This window comes from Equus przewalskii, chromosome 21 (assembly GCF_037783145.1).
Source record: "Equus przewalskii isolate Varuska chromosome 21, EquPr2, whole genome shotgun sequence".
In the NCBI taxonomy this organism is placed as follows: Eukaryota; Metazoa; Chordata; class Mammalia; order Perissodactyla; family Equidae; genus Equus; species Equus przewalskii.
Genome location: NC_091851.1, coordinates 27,921,536 through 27,947,501, shown reverse-complemented (window position 1 = coordinate 27,947,501; position 25,966 = coordinate 27,921,536). Strand labels below are relative to the sequence as shown.

General features: G+C 41.4%; 1 protein-coding gene across 6 annotated transcripts in view; it reads right to left on the bottom strand.

The window, feature by feature from the left end:
* Positions 1-25,966, bottom strand: part of CTNNBL1 (catenin beta like 1) — a 155,847-nt gene that overhangs the window by 97,974 nt on the left and 31,907 nt on the right. For 3 of the 6 annotated variants that reach the window (XM_070588367.1, XM_070588370.1, XM_070588372.1), the window contains exons 3-5: positions 23,383-23,489; positions 14,940-15,079; positions 5,843-5,940 (exon numbers count right to left, since the gene is read on the bottom strand). In XM_070588367.1, coding sequence (XP_070444468.1) covers positions 5,843-5,940; positions 14,940-15,079; positions 23,383-23,489 — 345 coding nt within the window. Of the gene's footprint in view, positions 1-5,842; positions 5,941-14,927; positions 15,080-23,382; positions 23,490-25,966 lie in introns of all 6 variants that reach the window. The other 3 variants (XM_070588369.1, XM_070588368.1, XM_070588371.1) reach the window with 1 other exon arrangement.

Sequence of the window (25,966 nt, the reverse complement as noted above, 5' to 3'; positions counted from 1 at the left end):
TATCATTTCAGTGAGGGGAAAAGAAAGGAGAAGAAAGGAGAAAAGGAAATGATCTCATTCAAATGACACTTCGTGAGCACTTGTGTACAAGGCACTCTACAGACACAATTCAAACTGAGCCTGAGGACAGAACAACGGCAAGAGGGACAGATCTTGAAATAACGCCTCTTTACTCTTTCTCAGTGACACTTAGGAAAGCATCTGGACGGGGGAAAAGCTGAAATTATTGACTAATTTAAGATGCCTGAATCACGAATGAAGTAGAGTTTTCTAGGCTCTCCTTTATGCCCTGGTGTGAGGGACAATGAGACACTAGATGCATATTTGAGAGGATACTGATGCCAGAACTGAGAGCACTGATAAATATAAGAAAGAGCTGTGTTCCCCTCTTGTAACAAGGAGATACAGAATCTTGCTCTCAAATCTCACAGCTAGCAGAAGCTTCACCAAAGAAATTCACTGCAATGTTTTCCCTAATTAATTGGACAATTTGGGTATGTGAGAGAAAACAGAAAAACATCTGGGGGGAAAAATATGAAGCATGTCACAGTTTGTTCTTCCCTAAATCACCCTGATTGACTTATAATCTCCCCAAATCCTAAAGCAGCAGACACTGCAGCTCCGTTGGGTATCACACTGCTTGTTAGTTCTGCAAACTGCTTCACCAGTTTCAATTGCTTATTGCTGTTTTATCTGCACTATTTTCCCCCTTTCCTTGACTCTTAGTTATGTTTCCCATTCCTGCTGTCTGGAAAGCGGCAGGGACAGTGGCAGTAAACAACACATTCAAATCCCAGAACTGAATGGTTATGGATAATGGGTATCTTGCTGGAGGAAAATCTTTTTTCTTGCTATGGAAATCTAACTTCTAACAGACAGTCTTTTTAAGCTTGCAAAGCTTTTTAAAGCTTGCAAAGTGTGAAACTTTATATTTAGCTGGGTTAAATGCAATTTTATCTGATTGCAGGAGGGTCAAAGCAGTCAAAATACATTTAGCTCAGAAAACACGTGGAAAAATATTTATATTATGCATAGCTCTGGTTATTGCCTAGTAAGAAGCACAAATTAGCATTCTGCCTTATTCCCTCTAACCCTTTGGGTCTATCCCCTTCATGCCTATTTTTTGGACGTATGACTAAGTCTGAAAATAAAACAAATCCTGGTTAGGGAGTAAAGTATCAGCCAAAGCAGCCCTGGCCTTGGAAATCATGACTGTCTTAAGCCTGACGTTTTCTGCTAAGTCATTGATTATTTCTGCTTGTTAGCAGGTCTCCCAATCAAGATGCCAGCAGGTCCTACTGAGACAAAGTTCAAGGGCATGATCAGACACACTCTTCCACTTGACCAGAGAGGATGGATACTAGAGAAGAGGAGGAAGGAAAAACCGGACAGAGGAGGGGGTTTACAGGATTCTCCTTCTATCTTGTACCATCTGCCGAAACGTTAGATGAGACTATGTTAGCACTCCCTTGCTTATTATTCTCCAGTTTCTCCTCTTCACACTGGCACTCCACCTAAACTTACTACCAAGGCCCACAAAGCCCAGCGTGGTCTGGACCTGACTGCGCTCTCTTCCTTCACCCCAGGTGTGCCCGAAAAGTACTGGCCTTTTCTCTGTTCCTCAAATATGCCAGGCTCATTTCTGCCTTGGGGCTTTTGTACTCGTCCCATCCTGCCCTTGGTCATTCTGAATGGCCGGTTTCTTCTTGTCATCCAGAACTCAGGCCTTTCCCGACTCTCTAATGTGATTTCCCAGTCACTCTACATCACATCACTCTATTTTAATTCTCTACGTAACAGAGAATCAGTCTGTTTTCTTGTTTCCTTATTTACTGTTTCTCCCTAGACTATGAGCTCCACAAAAGCAGACTTAGTCAGTCTTGCTCACTGCTATATACTCAGTTCCTAGAATCCAGAATATACCAAGCACTCAGCAAAAATTTGGTGAATGAACAAACGAATTTTGCTTGGGAACAGATACAGATGATGGTAAAGATGTTAACAGAAATGAGAAGGGATAAAAGTGATAGGATTCAGAAATTTACATAAGTACCCTTAGAGCAACAGAAAACCTATGAATCTCAGCCTCACCTGAGCAGCACAAATGCATCACCAACCAGCCTAAGCCAAACCCATAGGGGCTTCAAAGTTTAACATTAAATAGGGTTAATTGAGGGCAAGAATGGGTATGGAGGGCAGTCCACTGGTTCACCACATCAAAGCCACTACTGTGAAACTATTTATAGCAGGTGTTGGCTCCTGGCTGCTCTGGCCAGCTTCACGGCCCAGCCACATTTCCACCTCCTCTGTTCCAACACCTCCACATGCCCACATTAAAGCCTCCTCACAGAGGCCGCTGCCACAGCTGCAGCTCTGCGCGTCTCCTGGTTCCTCCCCAGCAGAAGTGATGCTCCCTCATTTCCACAGATGCTGGATCTCTCGCTGCATCTCTCAAGATCGTTCTTAATATTCTACCTTGCATTATCATCATTACTGATTTCATCTTTTTTTCTTTTTTTTTTAAACTAAACCTCTATCTTCCCATGACTTATTTAGGCCCATACCCTTCAAATATTTTGGGTTTTTTTCTTTGAGTATTTGTTCAAAAATTTTTTTGAACATTTGCCGAAATGAAAAAAGATATATTCACAAACATTTGACTGTGTGGCAGATGATACCATTTTAACTCGACATTTACTAAGCACTTAACATGTGCCAGGCATCATACCTTTGTGAAGATAATGGCCAACATTTACTGGATGTTTACTCTGTGCCAGACACTGTTCTAAAGATTTATTAAATATCTCATTTATTCCTCACCTCAGCCCTATACAATAGGCACTACTATTATCCCCATTTTACAGGAGAAGAAACTGAGTACAGAGAGGTTAGGTAACTTCCCAAGGACACACAGCTGGTAAGCGACAGAGCCAACACTTGGGCCACTCCCCTGACAAGGATCACATCTCAGGAAAGACAAACGTATAAACAGATGTCTATAAGCCAATGTGACAAGTGCCAGAATATACAAAGTGCTAGAGGAACACAAATTCTGCTGAGATATGAGTCTGAAAAAAACTCAGAAGAGATAAGGTTGAAGTCAGGCTTTAAAGGATGCGCAGCAGTATTCCAGGTAGCCCAGGACTTCTTGCCAAGCTGAAGGCAGATGTGAGCAAAGGCATGGGACTGCGAAGCACACGGCAAGTTTTGGGCCTAGAAAGCAGAAAAATGGCTGTAATCTAATCCCGACTCTCAGGGAGTCAGAAGTCATCTTTGGATAGATCTGCCAGGGAACTGCCGTCAAGGCAACAGACGCTTTGCCTTGCGTTCACTACTCTTCAGAAGAGTCTATTTTCCAGGCTCCCAAATCAACTTGTTACAAAGCACAAATATTCACCTTTCACATCAGTAACAGCAGTGGATGTGAAACAAATTTTAAACCGCAAAGATCCCTGAGAATGCCAGGACAGCACTCTCTTCCCACAAATGTGCTTTTCTATTGCTTAGGACTTCCACTTGGGAAACAGACCAAGGCAATAACTGCAGACTGCACACCGCAATCCATCCTGCAACATGGCCTCTAGCCTCTGCTCACACAATTCCAGGCCTCTGATATTGGCCCCAAATTACAACTACGAAGACAACTCAACCCTTGTATTATGAAAATACTTATCAAACTTCTTGAATGCAGCACAAGAGTAGGAAAAAAATAAATGGAAGGCCACCCACTGGTTCTGCTCTCTGATATTTACTGATGGCTTCTGACCGGCTGCAGACAAGCAAATAATACATGAGAGTCTAGGAATGCTCGATTGTTTGTGACTCACATCGGCCCCACCAGTATAAAGCTGTAAGAGTCGAAATCCTAAAATAATATAGTAAAAAAAACCCTACACAAAATACACAAAAAGCCCTGTATAGAAGCTGCCTAATGGCTCCCCAGACTGAGGAAGAACTGCCTCTTCCCAAACAAACAAGAAAATCTGCAAGATCCAGCTTTTGTTGGTGGGCTTGGCAACACAGCAAACACAAAGGGGGCTTCTGTGTAAACTGCTGTTTCTGGGTACGTTTTACAGGCAGCAGCCAGGCTAGCTGTTTCTCTCATCTCCTCTATTCACACAGACGAAGGATGGTAATTAAAATCAGCCAAGGGACCAGGCAGGACGGCTCATTCAGGGCCTCTGTAATTAACCTCCGGAAGGTAAGACTGCACAAATGACACTATAGGGACACAGGGAAGGAGCAAGTGCCACAGCCTTTCTTCAGATGCTCCTCAAAACAAAAGGACACCCCAGTATCATCCTTTTCTTTCTGCACAGTGGTTCAAAGGAAAAATAAAGGTCCTGAATTCTACAAAAATGACAGTTCGCTCTAGAAGGAGCTTGAAAGAAAAATGGCAATAGAAATTTTCATCATTTCAGTCACAAATGGCCCTCTGCTGGACTCCAGCCTCACTCTCTGTAAGAGACAGTTCTTCATACCCAGTGGGTTCACAACCCCTTCATTCACACCAAATGCCAGCAGCGAGCATGGCACACAGGAAATTTCTAGTGTCAAGAATCTTGAGAGAGAGGAGGGTGAAGAGGGGGTGGGCAGAATAGCAATGGGGTGTCAGAACCATGTGGAGGCCCAGTCCTGGCCACTCGGATCCAGCAGGTCTCGGATGGGGCCAGAAAGCAGCCACACGAGCAGTCCAGGTGCTTCTCCAACAGTGGATGCAGCCATCTTTGATGAACTCTACAAACTGCCTCAAAACCAGCTACCAGAATATTCCTACCAGAGAGAAAAGACCAGACGACAGACAGGAAGAAAAATCAACAGAGCCCTAGGAGGGAGATAGCGTGGTGGGTGGACAGAGCTCCAGAGGAGACGTCAGGTTAAGAGGCTGGACTAGACTCACTCCTGCCACTGGCCAGCTTGGGTGCCTTGTCAGTCTTGGAGCCATGTCTGATCACTCACGAGAGCAGGAAGCTGATGTGGAGGCACCCGACTGCGGCAGGAACCAGAACACGCAGGCTCCAATCTCAGCAGCACGGTCCTGCTGAGTGACTCGGCGGAAGGCTTCACTCTGCCTCTGGGTTTCCTCACGCGCAAAGCGAGGCGATGGGACTAGATCGGTTCCCCTCACATGTAACTGCTTTGGATTGGCTGCCGCCTAGAACACTAGTTGCGGAAGACTCTGAGCCCTTGCCTCGGCTCCACAGAAGGAGTATAGGAATGTAGAAATCAACCGGCCCTGGCTTCTACAGGCAAGAGAGGCAGCTTTGGCCTGGTTGAGTTAGAAGGTTTGTTTTCGCTTTTAATGTTCTCTGTTTCCCTATCTGTAAAATAAGTAATAATGAAAGCTGTCCTCACTAGCGCTTGAGATTATAAGGCCCAGAGGAGAAAAGAAACATCGGTGAAAACTCTTTGTAAAAAGGTCAATAAACATAGTTGTGGGCCGGGGAACGGGAACATGGAGTCGAAGGGAACACAGGTTCAAATCCCAGCTGTTGACCATGGGCAAGTTGTTTTGCCTCTCTAAGCCTCGGCTTCCTAGCTGTAAATGAGAATAATAGCAATAATACCCATCTGAGAGGCTATGGTGAGGATTAAAGTGAAAAGAATGAGAAAAGGCCTGCCTGCAGCAGACACTTAATAAATGCTAGGCCTCCACAGTCCCCTCCCTAACCAGTTCCAAAGAATACAGTACCCCACAACTGCATTTCTACTTACTCTCCTCCTTCAGTCCAGCCTCGCCACAGAGCTGATACCCACTCGATGCCACTCAGAGAGACAATGGCGTTGATGATGTCAACACCACACACACATCTGCAAAACCCCAGAGGGATGTGCAACTTACCAGAGCGTCGATGAGTACTTCTGCTCCCTCTTCACTCTCATGGAGGGTGTCTATGTCTGTTAATTCCTGAAGCAAATCAACCACAGCTATGGACACATGTGAAAAATGTTAAGGGTATTATGTACATACTGAAATCTTACCAACATTTTATTAAAATCTTTGGTTCCCTTCCATGTCCTTGTCATGTGCTTTATCACCATTTACCTTTAATACACTGTGGTTGTATTAACATCTTTTCAACAAGGTTCTACTCACAGTGGGTGTTCAATAAATGTTGTTAACTGACTCAGTGTCTTTCCTTATGGTGCCTTCCTTGCAACTTACATCATAGGTTCACCGCATTTTCATAAGTTTTGAAATTTCAAATAGATTGCTTGGGAGGTCACTTTTCCAGTGAGAAACAGGCCAACATCCTTAACCTTATCTCATAATTTAAATTCTTAGAACTTGGTATAATCTTAACCACCTTGTACAGTTCACCTTCAAAGGCAGGAATAATTTCTGAGATGAGATGGCTGGCGTGCACCAAGGAGTCTTCACAGATCAGGGCATGACAAAATAGGTGTAAAATGTAGACGGAAGAATTTACACTGGTCTGCACTGGACCCCACCAACCCTCCTCCCCTCCAACACCAAGCTGCTCTGGACATAAAGACAAAAAGGAGAATTAAACACTAGGCAAAGATAGAAGAGGGAACTACAAGAGAAAGAAAACACGAAGGAGAGAGAAAAGGAGTTATGTCCGGAAACTAGAAGGCAAAACTAAATTAAGCTTCCCTTCCCTAAGCTTGGAAACTCACACACACACAAACACCTTGCTCCGTCAACCTGCATTTTTGAATGTCTACAACGAATAAAGCAGTATGACGGTGACAAAGGCAAATCCACTCTCGTTCTGAGCCTCAGTTTCCTCATCTATAAAATGAGGAAGTTAGATAATCAAAGACAAGAAAAAAATTGTACACCACAGGCAATTACCAACATATAACAAAGGAGGAATAGAGACAACACGAACTGCAGACGTCCTGAAAAAGGAGCAACCAAATTGAACTGGGAAATCAGGAACAATTTGCTAGAGGAAGACTGGTCAGAAAACAGGCAACTGAAAAGACGACAGCAGGGAGGCTAGAAAGCAAAACCACAGGAGTAAAAGCAGAGAGATCAGAATGCACAAAGTCATCTGAAGAGGAAAAGAAAGAGATTAGGGAGGGGAGGAGAAGAAATGGGAGAACAGGGTAGAGAGAAAATTATAACTCAAACTAGACAAAGAAAATAATATTTTGAAAGCCTAACCTAACAGCTGTATGCAGGACGCACTAACACACTGCGAGTGCAGGGGTGGGTGGGCAGATGGGAGGCAGGAGGAGAGGGTAGGTGAGGAGTGTGGGGGATGAAGGGAGCCAGCCTGACGGAGCAAGACCTCCTTCTGAAATACACACACACACACACACACACACACACACACACACACACGAGTCCAGAAGTGAGATAACAAAGGTCAAAATCAGGGCAGTTTCACTAGAACTGGAAAGAAAAAATAAAAGGTACAGCAAATAGTAACAAGAATGATAGGACTCGCTAACTGCCAACTGATATTCCAGGTATTTTATGAACAACTTTTGCTGAAAGAGAAATTTGAAGGTTTGTTTTATTCATCTATAGCTGACCAGCTGACCATCACGAATAAGTCATTAAGCTTTCTGTCTTATTCTTTCACTCTTTAAAGTGATATTTACCCAAAGCATGGGAGAGCTGTAAAACTGATTGTGTATAAAGAGCTTACGGGTCTTTGGACAAACTCCTTCATGCTTACAGTCTTTATTACCAAAGTAACCAGACAGCTGTTGACACAAAAGACCAGGTATCATATCAACATACAATAAACCAAAATACATAAGGTGCTTGAATTAATTTAAAAAACAAAACAGGCTACCAAACTAGCCCCTAGAAGCCCTAGAGCAACACCTGACTGCTAGGAATCAGCAGTTCTCTCTAAAGACTGCGGCAGTCGCCATCATAACAACTACCATTTTTTAAAGTCATCACTATGCCAAGTGCTATGCTACTGAATTCTCACAACAGCATTATAAGTGTGATCCCCATTTTACAGGTAAGAATGCTAAAGCTCAGAGTGGTTAAGTAACTTACCTAAAAGTCACTGCAACAGTAAGGGAGAATGTTAGGTCCATCTGATTCCAAAAACAATACTTTTCCCATTACATTTCAGATGAATGCGATGGGGGAATACATACCAGGTTTAAACAGATTCAGGTAAATTCTAGCTATTGACCCTACTGTAATCAGGGAAAAGAACTGTCATTTATTTCCACCATAAATCATTAAAAGTCCCAGGAAAAAGAACAAAATGCTGACAACTCCCCCTCATTCTCCTCAGCTAAGAAACGCCCATATTTAATCTCTTGAAAAGTTCTTACATGAGATGTAAAAATGTTATCTATTCACATGCTTATTTAATATGCGTGACATTTCACCTACCCATCCACCCACCCACTCACTGTAGAATCAGATGTCTACAGGACAAGGATGTGAATCAGGCATGCAATAAGTACTATCATTACATCCCTTGAATTACACCATGCATGACTCAGTACTTACCAACTAGTATATGATGATTATTAATTAAACAATAGCTTCAAGAGACAGATGAAATATACGAAAGAACAACAAATGAAGAGGCAGAGGAAACTTAAGGACAGGGCTCATGTCATATTCATCTTTGCTTCATATCTTTGGTGAACTCAACTATCCCAAAATTGTCACTAGCCACGTGATCTTGCTCAAGCCCCTTTATTTCCTTCCAGCTTAGCATCCCCGTCCATAAAATGGTGGTGATGGTCTCTGCCCAACCTATCTCACTGAGTAGCCATAAGGAATAAACAAAGGTCAAGTAAGTGAAAGTACTGAGAAGATATGAAAGCACTATAATAAAGATTGTTAGTCAAGTCTTCCGACAGAATGGCCAAAGCCCTCACTGTTGCCTTCGTTTTTCCTAAAGCCTGTAAAATCTAAAATTTAAGCTAACAACAGCACGGTTCTCCCTTTCTGGGTCACAATGGGTTGGAAGATCTAATTTTAAATTTTAGCTATGCCACAGACATTCAGAGTGATCAGGTCTTTTTTCAGCCTCTCAGGTCTTATGGGCCAAGTAGCATATTTGTCTTTGATTAATCTTATACCATGCTCACAAATGTGTCATATTAACCCTAGGAACTTACAAAAAAAAAAAACGAAAAGAAATTTTGACAATGGTGCTGGTTTTATATAGGACAGGATATATCCTAACTTTTACCAAGAAAAGTCATTTCTTATAATGTTCCAGGGGATATCTCCTTGCCTACTTTCCTGCCTCGGCTGAGAAGTCAGACAAGAAATCAGTTACCAGCTACCAGATCTCGTAAACATCTCCTCAATCCTACCATTAAATGATTTTTACATAAATTCCCAACTTTCACCAAATAACATTTTAGCAAGGCAGTAATGAGTCCATAATTGTAATCATCAACTCCTGGGTAATGTAACATGACCCACGAGACAGAGGTCATTTGAAGACCAGAAAGAGGAAAGAGAACCAAAACTAAAGACGGACAGACGAACTCTAAATCTTGATGAGAAAATTCAGCACGGTCTGCCACCCATCCAGCATTCCTTCGCAAGCAGACTCTAGGCATGGGTGATAGGTTTTTCCACAGTAGTTACAATTTAATTTCACAAGGTAAAAGGCTCTCCCATCCAAGTATAATAGGAAAACAGAGAGCCTGTCTCTCTGCGAATTACTAAAACACAGTTTTTGATAGCCTATTTTGTCACGTCAAGTAGAATGGCCACCCCACTCACTCCCTCTGTACCTGTCCACTACTGGGGCAATAAGCTAGTGTAATAAAAGGTGAAGTAGAAAAGACCAGCTGGGCATGAAATGGGCCATAACACAATGGCTCTTGGAAAAAGAGGGGTTATTTACTTCCATTTTTTGGCTCTGGATATTTGTTTTTTGGCCTGATCCCATGTAGAGTCTTGGTACAGAAATTGAACAAGAGTCTCCATGAGATGTGTCTATAAGGAACGAAGTTATTAAGAAAAATAGAGAAAGAGGAGCAAGATGTACTAAGCAGTTTGCTTTTCTAAAAGTCATTTCAAAAAGGCTTCCTTAAGAAAAATGAACCAGTGTAGATTCAGAGTATATAATCGAGTTAACAGAACAAATGTGCGGTTTTTTAAAAATCTTTTTCCTTTATTCTTAGACTAGGACAGTGATTAGACACAACTCAATTAATGCAGGTGAATTTCAAAACACAGACAAAACAGTTTTTTCCTTTTAAAACAGCTGGCACAGAGCTACCTAGAATAAACCTGGACTCTTAATTTTATCCCAATCCTAGATCAAACTAACATGAGGGAGAAAACACGCTCATTCAACAATTATTAAGTACCTACTAAATGCTAGTGGGCTGTATTATGCTACAGTGGAAATGTCCAAACCAAGTTACAACCACCCTAACCTTCTAGACATACGGAATTCACCTAAACCTCATAAACAGGATCAAAAGTTACATTAAGAGGCCCTTTTCCTAGACTGCCATTTTGGCACTTTTTTCTAATCTGACTTTCTTGAGAACATATTTAAATGGCTGAAAAAAATGAGTGGTTTATCAGTACAGATTATCAGGGAAATTAAGACTACCAATGAGAAAAAGAGTAAAAATTTTTGATGTAATGTTGATTGTGGAAATAATCAAGATGAGAATACCTCTTAGCAAAACAACAGCTCGACGTACCCAAGTCTTGTTGAACAGCACTTGCAGGAAACCACTGGAGCCATAGCCAACTCCCTCCCAGTCCAATGAGAAGAAAGGCCTTAGGAGGCTCAAACCCTTCCCAGCCCTATTCCTGCTTACTAACTCTGGGGCTCTACACAGGGCACCCCTGACTATTGTACACGTCCACCGGGATAACACGATGTGTCACAGTCAGCTGTTTCACTTTAGCCTTCTCAGACCCAAACTGCTCAAGTTCAATTGATCCCTGCTGGTCTAAAAAACTCTGTCTGCTCCTTATTTTCCAATTCCCACGTAATTCTTCACAAAATCCAACAGGACAACTTTGCAAGTCCTCCTGGCTCTCTAGGGTCTGAGAAAACTAAGCAGTAATGTAGAAAAAAAACAATGCTAACGACCACTTCCCGAAATTATCCCAGACAAAAAAGGGCTGTCCCATCAGCACCCATGATCTTCTTCTAACAAAACAAATTTCCCCTCCTGCATGTTAGTATGCAGCCACTGCACTGATGCCTTCAGTTAACATTACAATGAGACCTCATTCTCCTGAATCACAAATGGGTGGAGAGAAAGCAGATTTCGAATAAATTTGGTTTAGATTATTTGGTATTTTTAATTAAGAAATAGGACACTTAGCTAGGAAGCAGTAGTCATGATTTTTTTTTTTTAAATATCCTCTAAGTTTGTAGTGACTATGTAAGCATGTCAGCTTCCAGCATGTGATGAATGGCAATTTCCATTGCCAAGGCAGTGACTATGAAAATAAACTTGAAATGCACTCTAATCTCCACATCTTTCAAAAGCTTACCCATCTCCAATGCCCAATTCCCCAATAGCCCTCAAGCCAGAGATGACCCACACCTTCTCAGAACTCCAATGGCACTTCCTGAGGATAACACGCCATGGGCACTCCCCACACATAGTAATTTGACTGTTTTCGCTACCAACTGTAGTTATTATTTCTTGTTTCCCTAATAGTACCCAACAGGGCTTCTCACACAAAGGGGAAATCCAGTAAATGCTGTGATCTACCCCAAGGACTTTCGAAAGGATCCCGACTTGTCACTAAAATTGAGAATGCAGCAAATGACACACAAAAATAGGATACTTATGGATTGGTGCCATGGTGGGTTTTTTTTTCTTTTTGGTGGTGGCAGAATGGGCAATCTGCCAACATCTGAGGTTTTATCTTGCTCTTGTTCCTTTAGGCAAATTGAGTAAATTTGTCTTAAACCAGGCCACAAAAACTATTTGCTTAGCAATACCTTAAGAAAATATCTTTAAGTGTACCTTTGGTCTTATTTTTCTGTAGAAACACTCCAAAAGGTTCACCAAAAACGGGCCCTAAACATGTTTAAATGATTTACTTTAAAGGAAAATTTGTTTTAAAAAAGCACTATTTCTAAAAGGCAGCAGCTGTTGGATCCCACCTTGTGCTCCCTCCTAACGCGTTCAGAGAGACTCTTCAATGCTGAGTGAGGGATGTGCCCCTCCCTCTCTGTCCCTCACCCCCAGAGGTGCTCTTCACAGACCAGAATTCCACTCTGCAGCCAACTGATGGCTGGGCTGCAGCCTCTCGAGGGGGGAGATGAGGCACAGAAGCGCTGACAAGCCCTCAACAGCAGCAGTGATGCAAAGCGCCAGAATAAACTCTGGAGCTGCTTCTCATGGTTGAAAGGACGAGGCACAAGCTGTTTTCTCACATCCTCTGCCTCTTAAGGTTACAATAAACCAGCCTCTGAGCCAATTAAAATCCCTATAGTTCATGTTTTCTCAGAGAAGGACAAAGCGAAGATGACCTGTGTTTGCTGGGAACATAACCAGCCATGTATGGTCTTGGTTGATAAATGAAGAGTTAAAAAAGATTAAAAATTTAAGTCATGACTACTATGAAATTGTTTATTCATGGTAAGGTGTCTCGGGCAGTTACAGCTGTACAACAGTAAATTGTTAACAACCGTTTCCTGAAGAAAAATTTCCATTATAGATCACAGATAAGACAAGCAGCAGAGTGCAATGCTGCGGGGAGACCAACATTCCAACCGACAGAGGATAGGTTAGATGCGAGTCAAGAAGGCCTACCCTTCCCTGAAACCACTTTCAAGAAAATTGTACTTCAAGGAGGATGACATTTACCCTAACTGCTGCATCTAATTAAAATTAGGTAATTAAAAAAATTTCAAATGCACTTTAAATTTGACGTAGGGCACAATTAAAAATCAGATTTTAAAAAATATCATTAGGACAGTAGGGTGAAAGCTGGCATACAAGAGGGGAAAAAACCAGTTTAGCTCTCAGGAAACAGGAGGGAAATGGCAGTCTGAAAAAGTTATTATAAGCGGACTTGTTTTTTTCCTTTTTAAAGACCAGAATTTAACAACTTGGAACATCTGTGCCCTTGCCTGCCCCAAGTATGCCGACGCCAAACAGCACTTCTTGTGTCAGTCTTCTCCCCAGCAGGAACCAGCCTGGTGAATCAGCAGAATGTCAGTGTCTTTGGAAAGCTGCTACTATTATTTTGAGTTAGCAGGAATGGAAAAAACAATGAGAGCTTTGTTTCCAGAAACAAAACAGGTGATTCCTGGATTAATACACAAGGTAACAAGTGACTATGCAACTCTGTCAGGGATGGAGTAAATCCTATAGGAAAAAACTCAAGATGCACTAGAAGGAACACTGAACTGGAAATCAGAGGCCTGGAGTGCCAGCCTCAACCTCAACAGTTAGCTGTCCAACATGTGGACCTCAGAATTAGCACTAAATAAATAAATGAGTCTTGGGCTAAGCCATCCCTAAGGTCTGTTAGGATTCTGAAAATCTATCATTCTGTAGGTGAACTTAAATGTGATGTCACAACCAGAACTTTTGGTTACTAACTTTGTGAGGAACAGTAGTACCTCGAATAGGGCTAATCATATGGTAGACACCCCACATAGGTGTACTGACTGACACTGCTTGAGCATCCAGTAGAGTCTACGGTTCCTCAGGGTCTAGCACAGTGCCTGGTACACAATAAGTGCTCAAAGTATGTCTACTGAATGAATTCATGAGTGCCTATACCGAGCTCACCCACAAACAAGTTAACTGACTACGGTTCTTGTACAACCCAGAACTCTGCAGTAAATGCTGGGGAGCACACTCATCAGTCTGGGGACTGACAGAGAGATTCTTGACACGTCTAACATTACATAAAGTATCAGAAATGGCTTAAGATCACCCTTCAAGAAGCATGCATTAAAAGTATTCACTGATTTACTTCTATGAGAATTATTAGGCAGGAAAGAACCTAGTCAGACATGGTCTCAGGAGAGATATTACCAGACAGATGAAAATAACATGAAGCAGCAGCAGATTCCCCATGAATATCACTCATGCAGACTAACTACATTTGTCTCTTTCCTTCGGAAATCTGGATTCAAACAGAACAACTATTGGAAGAGAATTTGCCCTAACGAACATAACCTCGACCACAGGCACATCAAAAACCTCTTGCACTGAAGCTGTTGCACATATGACAGCAAAGACAAAGTATAAAATGGTTTTGGAAGTCATGATTCAGACTCAGTTAAAAGTAACATTTACTACGTGCCTACTATATATCAAAAACTGCTTAGCACTTCAACAATCTCCTTTAATCCTCTTAACACTGAAAGGCAAAAGTTATTCTCTATACTTTTGCAAATGAGAATACTAAGGGCTGGGGGGGGGGCACTAAATTTCACACAAGAAATGAAGCTGGCTGTCAAACCTAGATCATCTGTTTAGGTCTAATACTCATTCAACAAATATTAAAATGTTATTGTGCACCTAGCCTTTTTTAAAGAAATGGGAATATAGCAGTGGACAAAACAGATTAAAATTCCTGTCTTCCTGGACATTCCAATGTGCTTTCTACCATGATTCACTGCTTCTTCTAATCTCAACTCCACTGGGCCAGGTGTTAGCAGAATGATGTCTAGATCACCGGATTCAAATCATGTCTGGCCTTACCTCTAAAATGGGCCTCCAAATCAAGATCCTGAAAAATTAATGCTGTTAATGTATGAACAGATACATCATGATGAATTCCAGTACTAATAAGAGAAAACAGGACAATTAAGGATTGCTCAAGATTTGTTAATAGATAAAAAACAGATTTTCAAATGAGTAAAGAGCAGCATGTGTTTCAAGATGGGAGATAATTAGAATGGAAATAGAACACCAGACATGACAGCAGACATCAGCAGAGACAGAAAGGAGAAGAGAGTAAACAGCATTTCCCCACCATGTCAGCCTTCCTTCTAAGGATAGACCTGAAAGGATATCTGTATTATCGTGTCCAAGCAACCCAAGAAGAGACTGCACAGCATTCAGCTCCACCAGAAGGTGGTACAGGTCTGGCATGGTGGCCACCACATGCATCTCCTGAATGATGTCATTTAGGTCCAGCTCAGATTCCATAAACCTAGAGGAGGGGAAACAAGACAGCATCATTGAAAGGAAAGGGGTACTATCAGCATTGAGGAGCAAACAGCAACAGAATCCAGACAGAGAGACAATCTGTCAAAGTGTCTACAACAGACCAACTAAGAAGTACACTCATCCGAACATCACACTGTCACACAACTTCCTTGGGAAATCAATTTCCTCACTACAAAAATCAATCTTGAATTCAGATCTCATGACAGGGTTCCCCTTACTCGTGCAGTCACAAGTTGCCTTCTGGAGGCTCCTAAAGCATTCTGCAGCATTAAACCATCTGCCCAACAGTCCTACGGATTAGCTACCATGACCCCTTGGTGTGGCTATTCACTCTGTTGCCCTGAACATAGTTATCCTACTAATCCAAAACGGGTTTCTCTTACTTGCCACTTCAGATCAAGGGCCAATTATTCCCCTTACCCAAAGGAAGATACGGAGATGCTATGCCATCCAAATACCCGCCCCTCCTCTACACCTTTTCCAGTGAGCTGATTAGGAGGCAGATCCCAAAGTAAAGCAGCTCTAGTCTCCAGCATCCTGTAATCACCATCATTCCTTATATGGTATGATATTACTTCACTCACATTTCCACACCAGAGCCTTTCAACAAACCTACACCCAGGCACTAAGAAGAGAACTGCTTTGCATTCACCTCTGCACACCCTCCCCCAAGGGTTAACATATAAGAAATGTCCACTAAGCCTCTGATGAACGAGACAGGAAGGCTTGTTCTGAGAAGGAAATGAGCTAACCCATGTAAAGCAACTGAACAATACCTGAGAGAGTGACTGAGAGGAAGCAGTGGTTAGACAGACTCTGGGGCCAGACTGCCTGGGTTTGAAACTGACTTAGCTACTTAGCCTCTCTATGCTTGAGTTTCTTCATCTGTGAATGGGATAGTAATTACCCATCTCATAAGGCTACTGTAAGGAGTAAATGAATAAATACATAAAAAGCACTTAAAAAACACCTGGCAAATAAAAAGCACTATATGTTTGCTCTCATTTCTTCTACTACCGCTACCACTACTACTATTATGTTATTACGTCTATCTTCCCTTCTAGAATGTAAGCATCTTAAAGACAGGGATTACCTTCTCTATTTATCCCCATAAATCAGTTAAGGCCTGCTTAACTGAATTGAGGCCCCAAAGGAAAAAAAAACATAAGCAGGGGCTCTTGAAGTCATGTAGGATTCATCCAGACGTGGAGGGGTTGGGCACATTCCAGCTCTCCAGAAATCTGGATTCTGTAAGGAACAAAATCTGGAGACTAATTGTTTAAAACATGCCCATATTTTAGACAACATCTCTTACTATTGTTTTCTCCCATTAGTATTTTTAATAATAACATTTATATATATTTTTTCTGATTATATAATACTAATTTTTGTAGAAAACTGGGAAATGAAGGACAAGCCTTCAAAAAGTAAACAGAAATCACCCATAGTCTTATTAATCAGAAACAACCACTGATAATACTCTGGTATGTTTAAGTCATTTTTCTCAACTCATAGCCTTTTTCCCCACAAAAGTAGCCTACAAAGGATACAGGTCTATATTCAATTTTTGATGCTGTTGTGAACACAGGTTGAACAATTTCCCTGATGGTTAAACATTCTTCTACAATAGGAAAAGCCAGTATCTCACACTGCTGTCAGTCCTCCTCCTTCTCCCGTGGCAAAATCCTTCATTGAGCCCACACGCAGCTTCAGAATCCTTCTCTACACAAGGTTCCAAGAAGAGACCTCCAATCACTCACACAGCAAGTGTAGGAGATTAAGCCTATCTGAAATGCCTGTTCCAAATAATACATTTTTAAAAGCTACATGGTATTTCCTTGTGTAGACGTACCATAATTTATTTTACCAATCCCCCTTTGTCAGACATTCAGATGGTTTCCAATTTTTTCCCTTATGACAAATGACACTAAGACACATGTATTCATAATTACTGTGTTAGCATAAGTTCCCAGGAAGGAAAGTGCCAAATCAGAGAGTACACATAACTTAACAGATTTTGATAGATCCTGCCAGAAAGGTATCAATGGTGTATGAAGAGCCTGTTTCCCCTCACCCTCTTCAAAAACAGCATTACCTACTTAAAGTCTGCTCCAATTTGAGATGGGAGATATAACTTTTTATTTTGCATTTCTGATACTAAGATGGTTAAAATCTTGTTAATGTTTACTAGCTATTTGTATTTCTTCTTTGCCCATTTTTATATCAGGGTGCTCATCTTATTTACTGATTTATAAACACTCTATTTATTAAGGAAATTAATCTGTCATATGTTGCAAAAAAAATAAACCAGAGAAAAATATTTGCCCTTTAATTCGTACATTGTGTGTTCTGACACAAAGGTTTTTAAAGGTTTAAGTAATCAAATCTTTGCCTTTATGAACTTTATTTTACATGTATCCTAAGCAAGGTTTTTCTATGCTAAGATCAGATACATTTTATGGTGTACTTTTATGTTTATACAAATTTAAATGTTTAGGAGTAAATAAATCTGAAATTTATTCTAGTGTATGATATATGGCAAAGATCTAACTTTACTTTCTGCAAATGTTTGGCCAAATGCCCCACTACTATCGTCTATCCTTTTTTCCACAGGTTTGAAGAAATGCCACCTCTACCATACACTAAATTTAATGTGTACTCTATAATCTGTTTATGGGCTTTTCACTCCATTTCATTGATTTGTCTGCAAATTCCTGAGCCAGGACCACACTTCCATATTGTTAGTCTGCTATTGCAAAACACCCCCTTGTTAATCTTCTTTTTCAATGCTTCCCTGTCTATTCTCATCTGCTTATTATTCAAAGTAAATTTCAAAATTATTTTTGTCAGGATTCTCCCCCATATCACTTTTTTAAAGATTCCTTCCACTGTGCTTACAAATAGGTTACCTTTTTAGATCACTAGTTCTCTATCACCTGAAGTGTAGAAGCTAAATCAGAATCATGATTTGGAAGGGCTGGTAGGAAAATTCAGATAGTCCAGGGGGCAGCAGATCCATAGAATCGTTGAACCTAACAGGCTCAGCAAATCTCTAAGGACAGAGACTACCTCTCACTCGTCTCTGGACACTCAGCCCCAGGCACACTCCCTGGTCCACTGTAGAAATTCAGCAGATGCCTGCCCAATGAAGGAGCAGAGGAAAGCAGCTGCCACAAACGCTGCTGAGGTTTCAGGATGCTTAAAGAAGACAATATAGAGTCATCATTTTGATTAGATGACCCTAAAAGTTTGTGACATCTGTTTTGGGAACCATACTTTAGGAGGGACATAGAAACTAATTTGGGGAAGCAACTGAGATTACAAGAAGTCTAGATACCTCTCAAATGAGAATTTGTTGAAATTCTTTTTCATTCTGAGTTGAAATCTTAACAGAGCTCCCAAATAACGAAATAGGTTTCTTTGGAAAGTTAGACCCTTGTCGCTGGGAGATCCTAACTAATAAAGGGTGATATCAAAAAAAAAATCAAGAATTAGAATGAAGAATGGACTGTAGCTTTCCGTCCCTTCCAACTTTGAAATTCTTTCAAATATGCAATGTTAACTCAATGTTTTTTAGATTAGAAAGTCAGAAAATATCAAAATAAGAAAGTCACCTGTGAGCAGAGAAACATCATAAAAATATCACTGTGGTCCAATGTTACACGAGTAACGAGATATAGTGGAAAATGCCCAGACTTCAGAATGAGATTGACCTGAGTCACACTCCCAGCCACACTATGTACTGGCTGCGTAACCATGAGCAGTGTGTCAACAAGTATTTATCGGGTACACACTGGGTGCCAGTTACTGTGCTAGGTGCTGAGGCTATAACAGATAACAAAAAAATCCCAGTTGCTGTCCTCATGGAGCTCCTAGCCTAGCACAAATATAAACAATCCTTTACATACAATTAGCCATAAGGATGCCTGGTGTTGCCCAAGAGAACTGCCACTGGAACACAGAGCACGGAGCCCCAACGTGGTCAAGGGAGACAGAGAGTACCAACCAACCTATCTCTAAACCTCAGCTTCCTTATAGTGAGGATTAAGAGATGATAAATATAAAGTGCCTAACAATTGTTGGCACATAGTGCGCTCACAGAATCCAGGTAAGCTCAAGTTTGCTATGGTACAACAAAGAAAATTTTCTTCTCTTTTTGCTGACAAAGTACAAGCCTACTCATTTAAAGCACACACTACAATATTTGCAGAGGGCTGCCCAGGGGTTAGGCACACCTTCAGCAACAGATGACTCACAGCTGGGGGAAAGGATCAAGTTAAGAGGTCAATGGGAAAGCAATAGAGCAAGATATTGAAAGAGTAACCCAAGCTGACATGAGGTCATCGATTCCATCTGGTATAACAGAGAATCTTCTACTGGCCTGCCCATGTGCATTTACTTCAGACCAGCAGGATGTTCTCCTTCAACCACAAGAGTGAAATTTGCAAACGACCAGCAAAGTTCAGAAATACCAGAAAAACAACAGAAACCGATGAGTGCTCCTGCAATCACAAACCAGCTATCAATGCACAGAGAACATGATGCTTCTTCCACCCAGGACCCCTAGGTGGGGGTAGGAGGTGGCTGGAGATCCTTTCAGGGGTCTATAAGAGCAAAACTATTTTTATAATAATTCCAAAACATTATTTGCCTTTTTCACTCTCATTCTCTTAGGAGTGTACAGAGTTTTCCAGAAGGCTATACACCATGTGATGATATCATTGCCCTGATGGCTAATGAAATGTGTGCTTATGTATTCTAGAATTTTCTAAGATAAGCACTTTAAGGTCCTTAATTATTTAAGGGTGGAAAGGAGTCCTGAGATTAAAAAGTTTGAGAACCACTAAATAATTCTGCCCCTGCAAAAATGAAGAGAACTCCTACTAAAGGACTTACTAGGGAAACAGCACACTCTACTCAATGTGATATTTGAGAGAAAGATCACACAGTTCAAAGTAGAGGCTGCATATGGAGAATTGTCAATTGAATCTGAAATGTAGGCAAATGAAGAGAGGCATTTTTTGGTATGCAATCAAAATGACAATTGCATATACGGGAAAATAAATTTGAATGTTTCTGATCTCAACCAGAAAGTTTCATTCAAATCCACTCTAGCAATTTTCATCTTAATTGCACCTCGCTGGTCTAGAGAATTATAAAAGACACTGCACCAGTAAGAATTCAAGAACTCAAGGTTAAAAGACAATGTAGTTTCCTAACTGCTTTTGGCCATGAAAAAAATGTTCTTTATACATAATTTCAACTTTCAAATGTTCATATTTAAAAACTAAAATAGTACATAAAATTTTGTCTGAATGGAAAACACTGTTGATTTTTTTAAATAAAATAAATTTTCTTAAAACCACTTTATGAATTTTAACACTAGAGCACCTGTGGTACCTAAGATGTGGATGGTGAACACAACCTGCAGAAACTCACTGCTCCAAACTGACAGAAGTATACCTACCAAGTGGGCAAACGCAATACTGGCATTCCAAGAAGTAAACCGGATTTCTTAAATTTCCAGTGTTACCAGCCTACGGTACAGCTTCCTCATTATGCACCCTTAGGTTCCGAGCAATGGGGATGTAATAAAGTGACATCAATTATATAAGATCTCTCCTGTTTACTGAGCACCTATAGTATGGCAGGTACTGTGCTAGGTACTACAAACAGAGACAAACAAGACACAGTCCACCTCCTAAAAGGACACAGAATCTAATGCAGAAAGACCACTGAGGAAAGAAATAACAATAAAACAAATGGCAAAGATGTTAAAGACTGATCACATTAATTATGGGCAAGAACACAGGGAAAGAGACCTGCTAGGGGGAGAATTAAAGAGTACAGTGGGGAATTGGGCAGTAGTTCTCAAAGTTTAAAAAGCACACAGCCTTCAATCCGGGAACTCAACATTTACGTGCCTATCCCGCAGAAACACATGTACATGAAGACATGCACACGGAGGCTCACTGCAGCGCTGTTACAAAGCCAACATTCAAAACAACCAAATGTCCATCAACAGCAAAATGACAGATAACTCCCAGTCTCCAAGCCATGAAACATTATGCACCAGTCACAAAACACAAGGTAAATATGTGTGTACTAACATGGAAAGATGTTATGTTATGTGACCCAAAAACTCAAGGTGCACAATATGTACACTATAATTTAGGTAGGAAAATATCTGCGAATTTACACATATATTTAAATAAGTGTACAGAAAACAGTCTAAAAGGATACTAACACAAGCGTTCACAGGGGCCATCTCTAAGACAGGGGAATGGAAAGGAGCCAGCGCAGCGCAGGAGAACTTTCATTTTTTACTCTACTTACACACTGTTGGTATTTTTTACAATGACAAGCTATTCATGTGTAACTGTGTAATCAAACACACACACACAGTGCACTATGACAAGTGCTACCGTATGATGGAGGTCAGCACAAAACCACATAGGACTCTGGTGTTGGGAAAGCTGAGCTCCGATCTAGCTACTCCTCCTGTCAAAGAGGGATGTGGCCATAGGTCCAGTAACAGGTTCTCTTCTACCTCCTCTTCCACAGCAGAGAAAACATAGTGGACCCCATCAGCTTTAGCAGGTTGCCACGATGACTTGCCCTCTGAGACCTCTGTGCCTTCATTCATGGTAGTCACACTGCCTGGCATGCCCTTCCATGTTTTTTTTCTGCCTATTAAGATCAAAATCATGGGGCCGGCCCTGTGGTGCACCAGGTAAGTGTGCACGTTCTGCTTCAGTGGCCCAGGGTTTGCCAGTTCGGATCCCAGGTGCAGACATGGCACTGCTTGGCAAGCCATGCTGTGGTAGGTGTCCTACATATAAAGTAGAGGAAGATGGGCACAGACGTTAGCTCAGTCTTCCTCAGCAAAAAAAAAAAAAAAAAGAAAGAAAGAAAGAAAGAAAAGAAAAAAGAGGAGGATTGGCAGCAGATGTTAGCTCAGGGCTAATCTTCCTCAAAAAAAAAAAAAAAAGATCAAAATCATTCTTCAAGGCTCAGCTCAAATACCACCTCCTCTGTGAAGCCCTTAACAGCCCCCATCTTGGTATTCACTGCTTTTTCCTCTATGCTCACACAGCACTCTGCTTGTATCTCTTTCAAGGTATATTTTTTTCCTTCTACTGTGCATTTATAGTCAGTCTTCCTGGTAACCTATAAACTTGAGTGCAAAGACTGTACTATTCAACTCTTAATTGCCTGATGGTCTTGGGTATATTAAGATTCATTAAAAGTGTATGTCCTGGGAGGGAGAAAGACAGGAGGGAGAAAGAGATTTAGAACAGTAAAATCTGTATAAATATGAAAATCCCTTTAGTGAGGATTCAAGACTGACTGAAAGATACCAGATTCCTCACTACAGCACTTTCCAGTACACCGAGGAGCTGGTGTAGGAACAGCGATACTAACTATCATTTCATGAGCACTTACTATGTGCCAGGTGCTGAACTAAACACTTCCCACTACTCTGATCTAATCTTCACAACAACCCTGTGAGGGAGGTATTATTTCTCCATACAGATAAGATACCTGAAGCGAAGAAAGGAGAAGTGACTTACTCAAGGTCATGTGGGAGTCATACCCGTATTTGTCTAACCCCAAAGCATTTGGCACTTTCCCAACAGTAAAGCTATCAGCAATGGCAGCCATGGTCAGTTTTCTTTGGGCCTTGAGAATAATAATATAGAAAAGAGTTAACATAACAGGCCTGATCTTTAGGAGGGCCTGATCCTAGGCTGGCATCCGGGAACTTGGCTTTTGAAATGTTCCTTAAGTGATAAGGTTGTTTTGCCCACCTGTGGCACTGAACATCTGCTTTCCTTCTGGGAGTCTGGAATTTTGGTAGTCGTTGCTGGCAGAGAATGCCTACATGACCTGTCCTCAATAAATCTCCTGGACATGGAGTCTCAAACGGACTTCCCTGAACAGAAACACTGCACATGTGTTATTATTTCACTGCTGGTGAAAGGAGCATGTCTGCCTGACCCCTCCCAGTAGGAGAGAGAACACATAGGAAGCCTATACATGAATTTCTCCAGACTCTGCCTGACGTATGTTTTCCCCATGCTGATCCTGTTAGGTACCCTTGAGTACTACTCGCCTCTGAGTACTGTGAGCCCTTCTAGTGACTTCCCACTAGAAAGTCGGTTGTCCTGGGACCCCTGATCCAAATCACAAAAACCAAAGCAGACAAAACAAACAAAAAACAAAACAAATATAGCAAATAAAACACCTCAGAGGAGAAAGGGTATCAGTAAAACAGAGCCTTACTTCTCGGGATTGTCTGGAAACTTGATCCGCAACTCTTGGTTCTTATATGATCTTTTCTCAAATGTAAGGATCATTTTCTTCACCGAGCTTTCATCCAATGGTTCCTCCTGGTACAAAGGGACAAATGCAACAATTTCACCCAAACGGATTTCTTATTCACTAATCACTACTTCTTCCCCATGGCTCTTACATGCCATTCTGCCACTCCCCTTTCTGGGTTGAATGTACAGGACAAACTTTTATCTTGCCCACTAGAATGAGGGTAAGCGTCTACATCACATCCTACTTTGCATCACTCTGTGTGTCCCACATTTAGCACAGGAAGTTCAATTTAAGGTGTTAAAAGACTCGCTCATTCAACAAATATTTCTTGAGCATACTATATGGCATGAAGCAAGCAACACTATTAAATAAATATCACTTAATATTTATCTTGTCCTGGTCCTTTGTCATACAGGTAAGACAGCACTCAGACGTTTAAAAGAACTGGTTTAAGGCCAAACACTGAGTTAGTGACAGTGGTCCTCAATTATTTCCCTACACCAGGGGTCAGCAAACTATGGTCCAGGCCAAATCCAACTTACTGCCTATTTCTGAACAGCCCATGAGATAAGAACGGCTGTTAATTAGCAACAGTCACGGCTCTGTGTTTCTTACACATTACTGTACCTGCTCCTTACTAGTTGCCGAGACGGGGATCAGACAGATACTTGGAATCCCAGTATATCAAGAATTCAGTAACCTCGCTGAGAGAAAGCAAAAAAAACTAGTAGACCATACAGAATTTTCTTACTTCCTGCACTGGAATAATACCTACAAAGGTAAATAAAAGGAATTTTTGAAAGCTGAATCATTTTCCTCCAAAAAATCTACGCTAAAATTTCAGAAATGTTTTCTCCTCAGTTTATTCTCTAGGTTAAAGTAATGTGCCGCAGTGCATTCTGCCTCTCTAACCCTCTCCCAACTCCCAGTGTCATAGCCTTGTGGTTATTAACCATAACTCACACCTAAAAGCAATAAAGAAACCGCTATGAAGAGAACCTGAAATAGATCGTTTTGGAAAGCACTGAATCAACCCATAATTTTGTTAAGTACTCAAAAATGTTAGCTATTATTTTATTAAATTTCGATATTCATATACTGGGTTTTAAATGAGATACCTATAAATTGATCTTGAGCATAACACATTCCTTAGATTGTATCAATGACTCCTGGACCCTGAGGTACTCTGCTGGACCCCACCCCTTCCCCATTGTCCACAGCTTAAAGAGAGGTTCCCTGACACGGTAAAAACCAACGTCAGTGTCCTGGCTCAGCTGGGACTCAGAGTCTAGCTTCACCATTTACTAGCCACACGGCAACGTTACTTTGCTGAAAACAATCCTCAAACCCTCATCAAGTCCAGTTGATTCTACCACATAAGTCTTTCCTGAATTCATCCATTTGGCATTTAGAACAAAATCCTAAATCCTTCACATGACCTATATAAGGAAGGTCTACCAGGATCTGGCTGGCCCAGATAATCTCTCCAACCCCAAACCAGGACAAATATCCCTGTTGGTGGCCCATGTCTACTTGTTCACTGTTGAGTCTCCAGTGCCTATTATAGTGCCTGGCACACAGCAGGCATCCAGTGAAGATCTGTTGAAGGAAGGAAGGAAGGCAGGGAGGGAGGGAGGGTGAAAATATTACCCGTATCTCTCAAGATCATAGAGATGACCTAAAGAGATGAGGTACATAAAATTGCTTATTATAAACTATATGACACTATATTACTGTAAGCTGTTATTTTTACTATTTGCAATAGGCACGATGTACCCAATGTACCACCAGGATTTAACTAAAATAATCTAAATTTCTAGGAAAGGGTTAAATCACTTTCAAGCAACCTCAATATCCACTGCTTTTCTTTCCTCCAGCTAACATCTCACCCACGCTGCAGAAAAAACCTTATTAGTGTTAATACAGCTCTCACAGGATTCCCCAAGTCTTAGCTTCTCCAGGGTTTGGCCTTCCTTCCTTTAATTTCTCTCCAGCACTGACGGAAAACTGAATTATCAGTCTTAGTCATCGGCCACAGCAGTATCTCTAATAGCTCAACGTCAGAAACCAGAGGGAGATTTCAGAAAGATAAATGCTGGTGATGTAGCACAAAAAGGACAATAATATTTTACAAGTTCACGTGACTTCACAGGGGCAAACATCACTTGTTTTTCATCAAATGGGACTTTGGTGGCAGTGAGAAAATAACTCCTGGACCTGTAGCCTTCCATGTGTCATTTTTACAAAGTGATCTCTTTTTCCCTGTCCCTTAACAGAAGGGCTGGTCTCCCAGCCTAGAACTGTCTCCCGGGCTAGAAACCACTTACCCATGACAGCTACTATCCTAACCCTCCAGTACCAGCCTTGCCCTACATGGGACTTATACCTGCCAATTAAATGCTGCTGCAGGGCTAACAGACTGAGCAGAAGCTAGTGAGGACGGAGGGAGGGAGAGAGGGAGGTCGTGCTGCACACAGTTCGTCCAAGCCTGGCAGGGCTGCTGCCCTCAGAGAGGAAATTCAGGACTGTCTTCCACCATAGA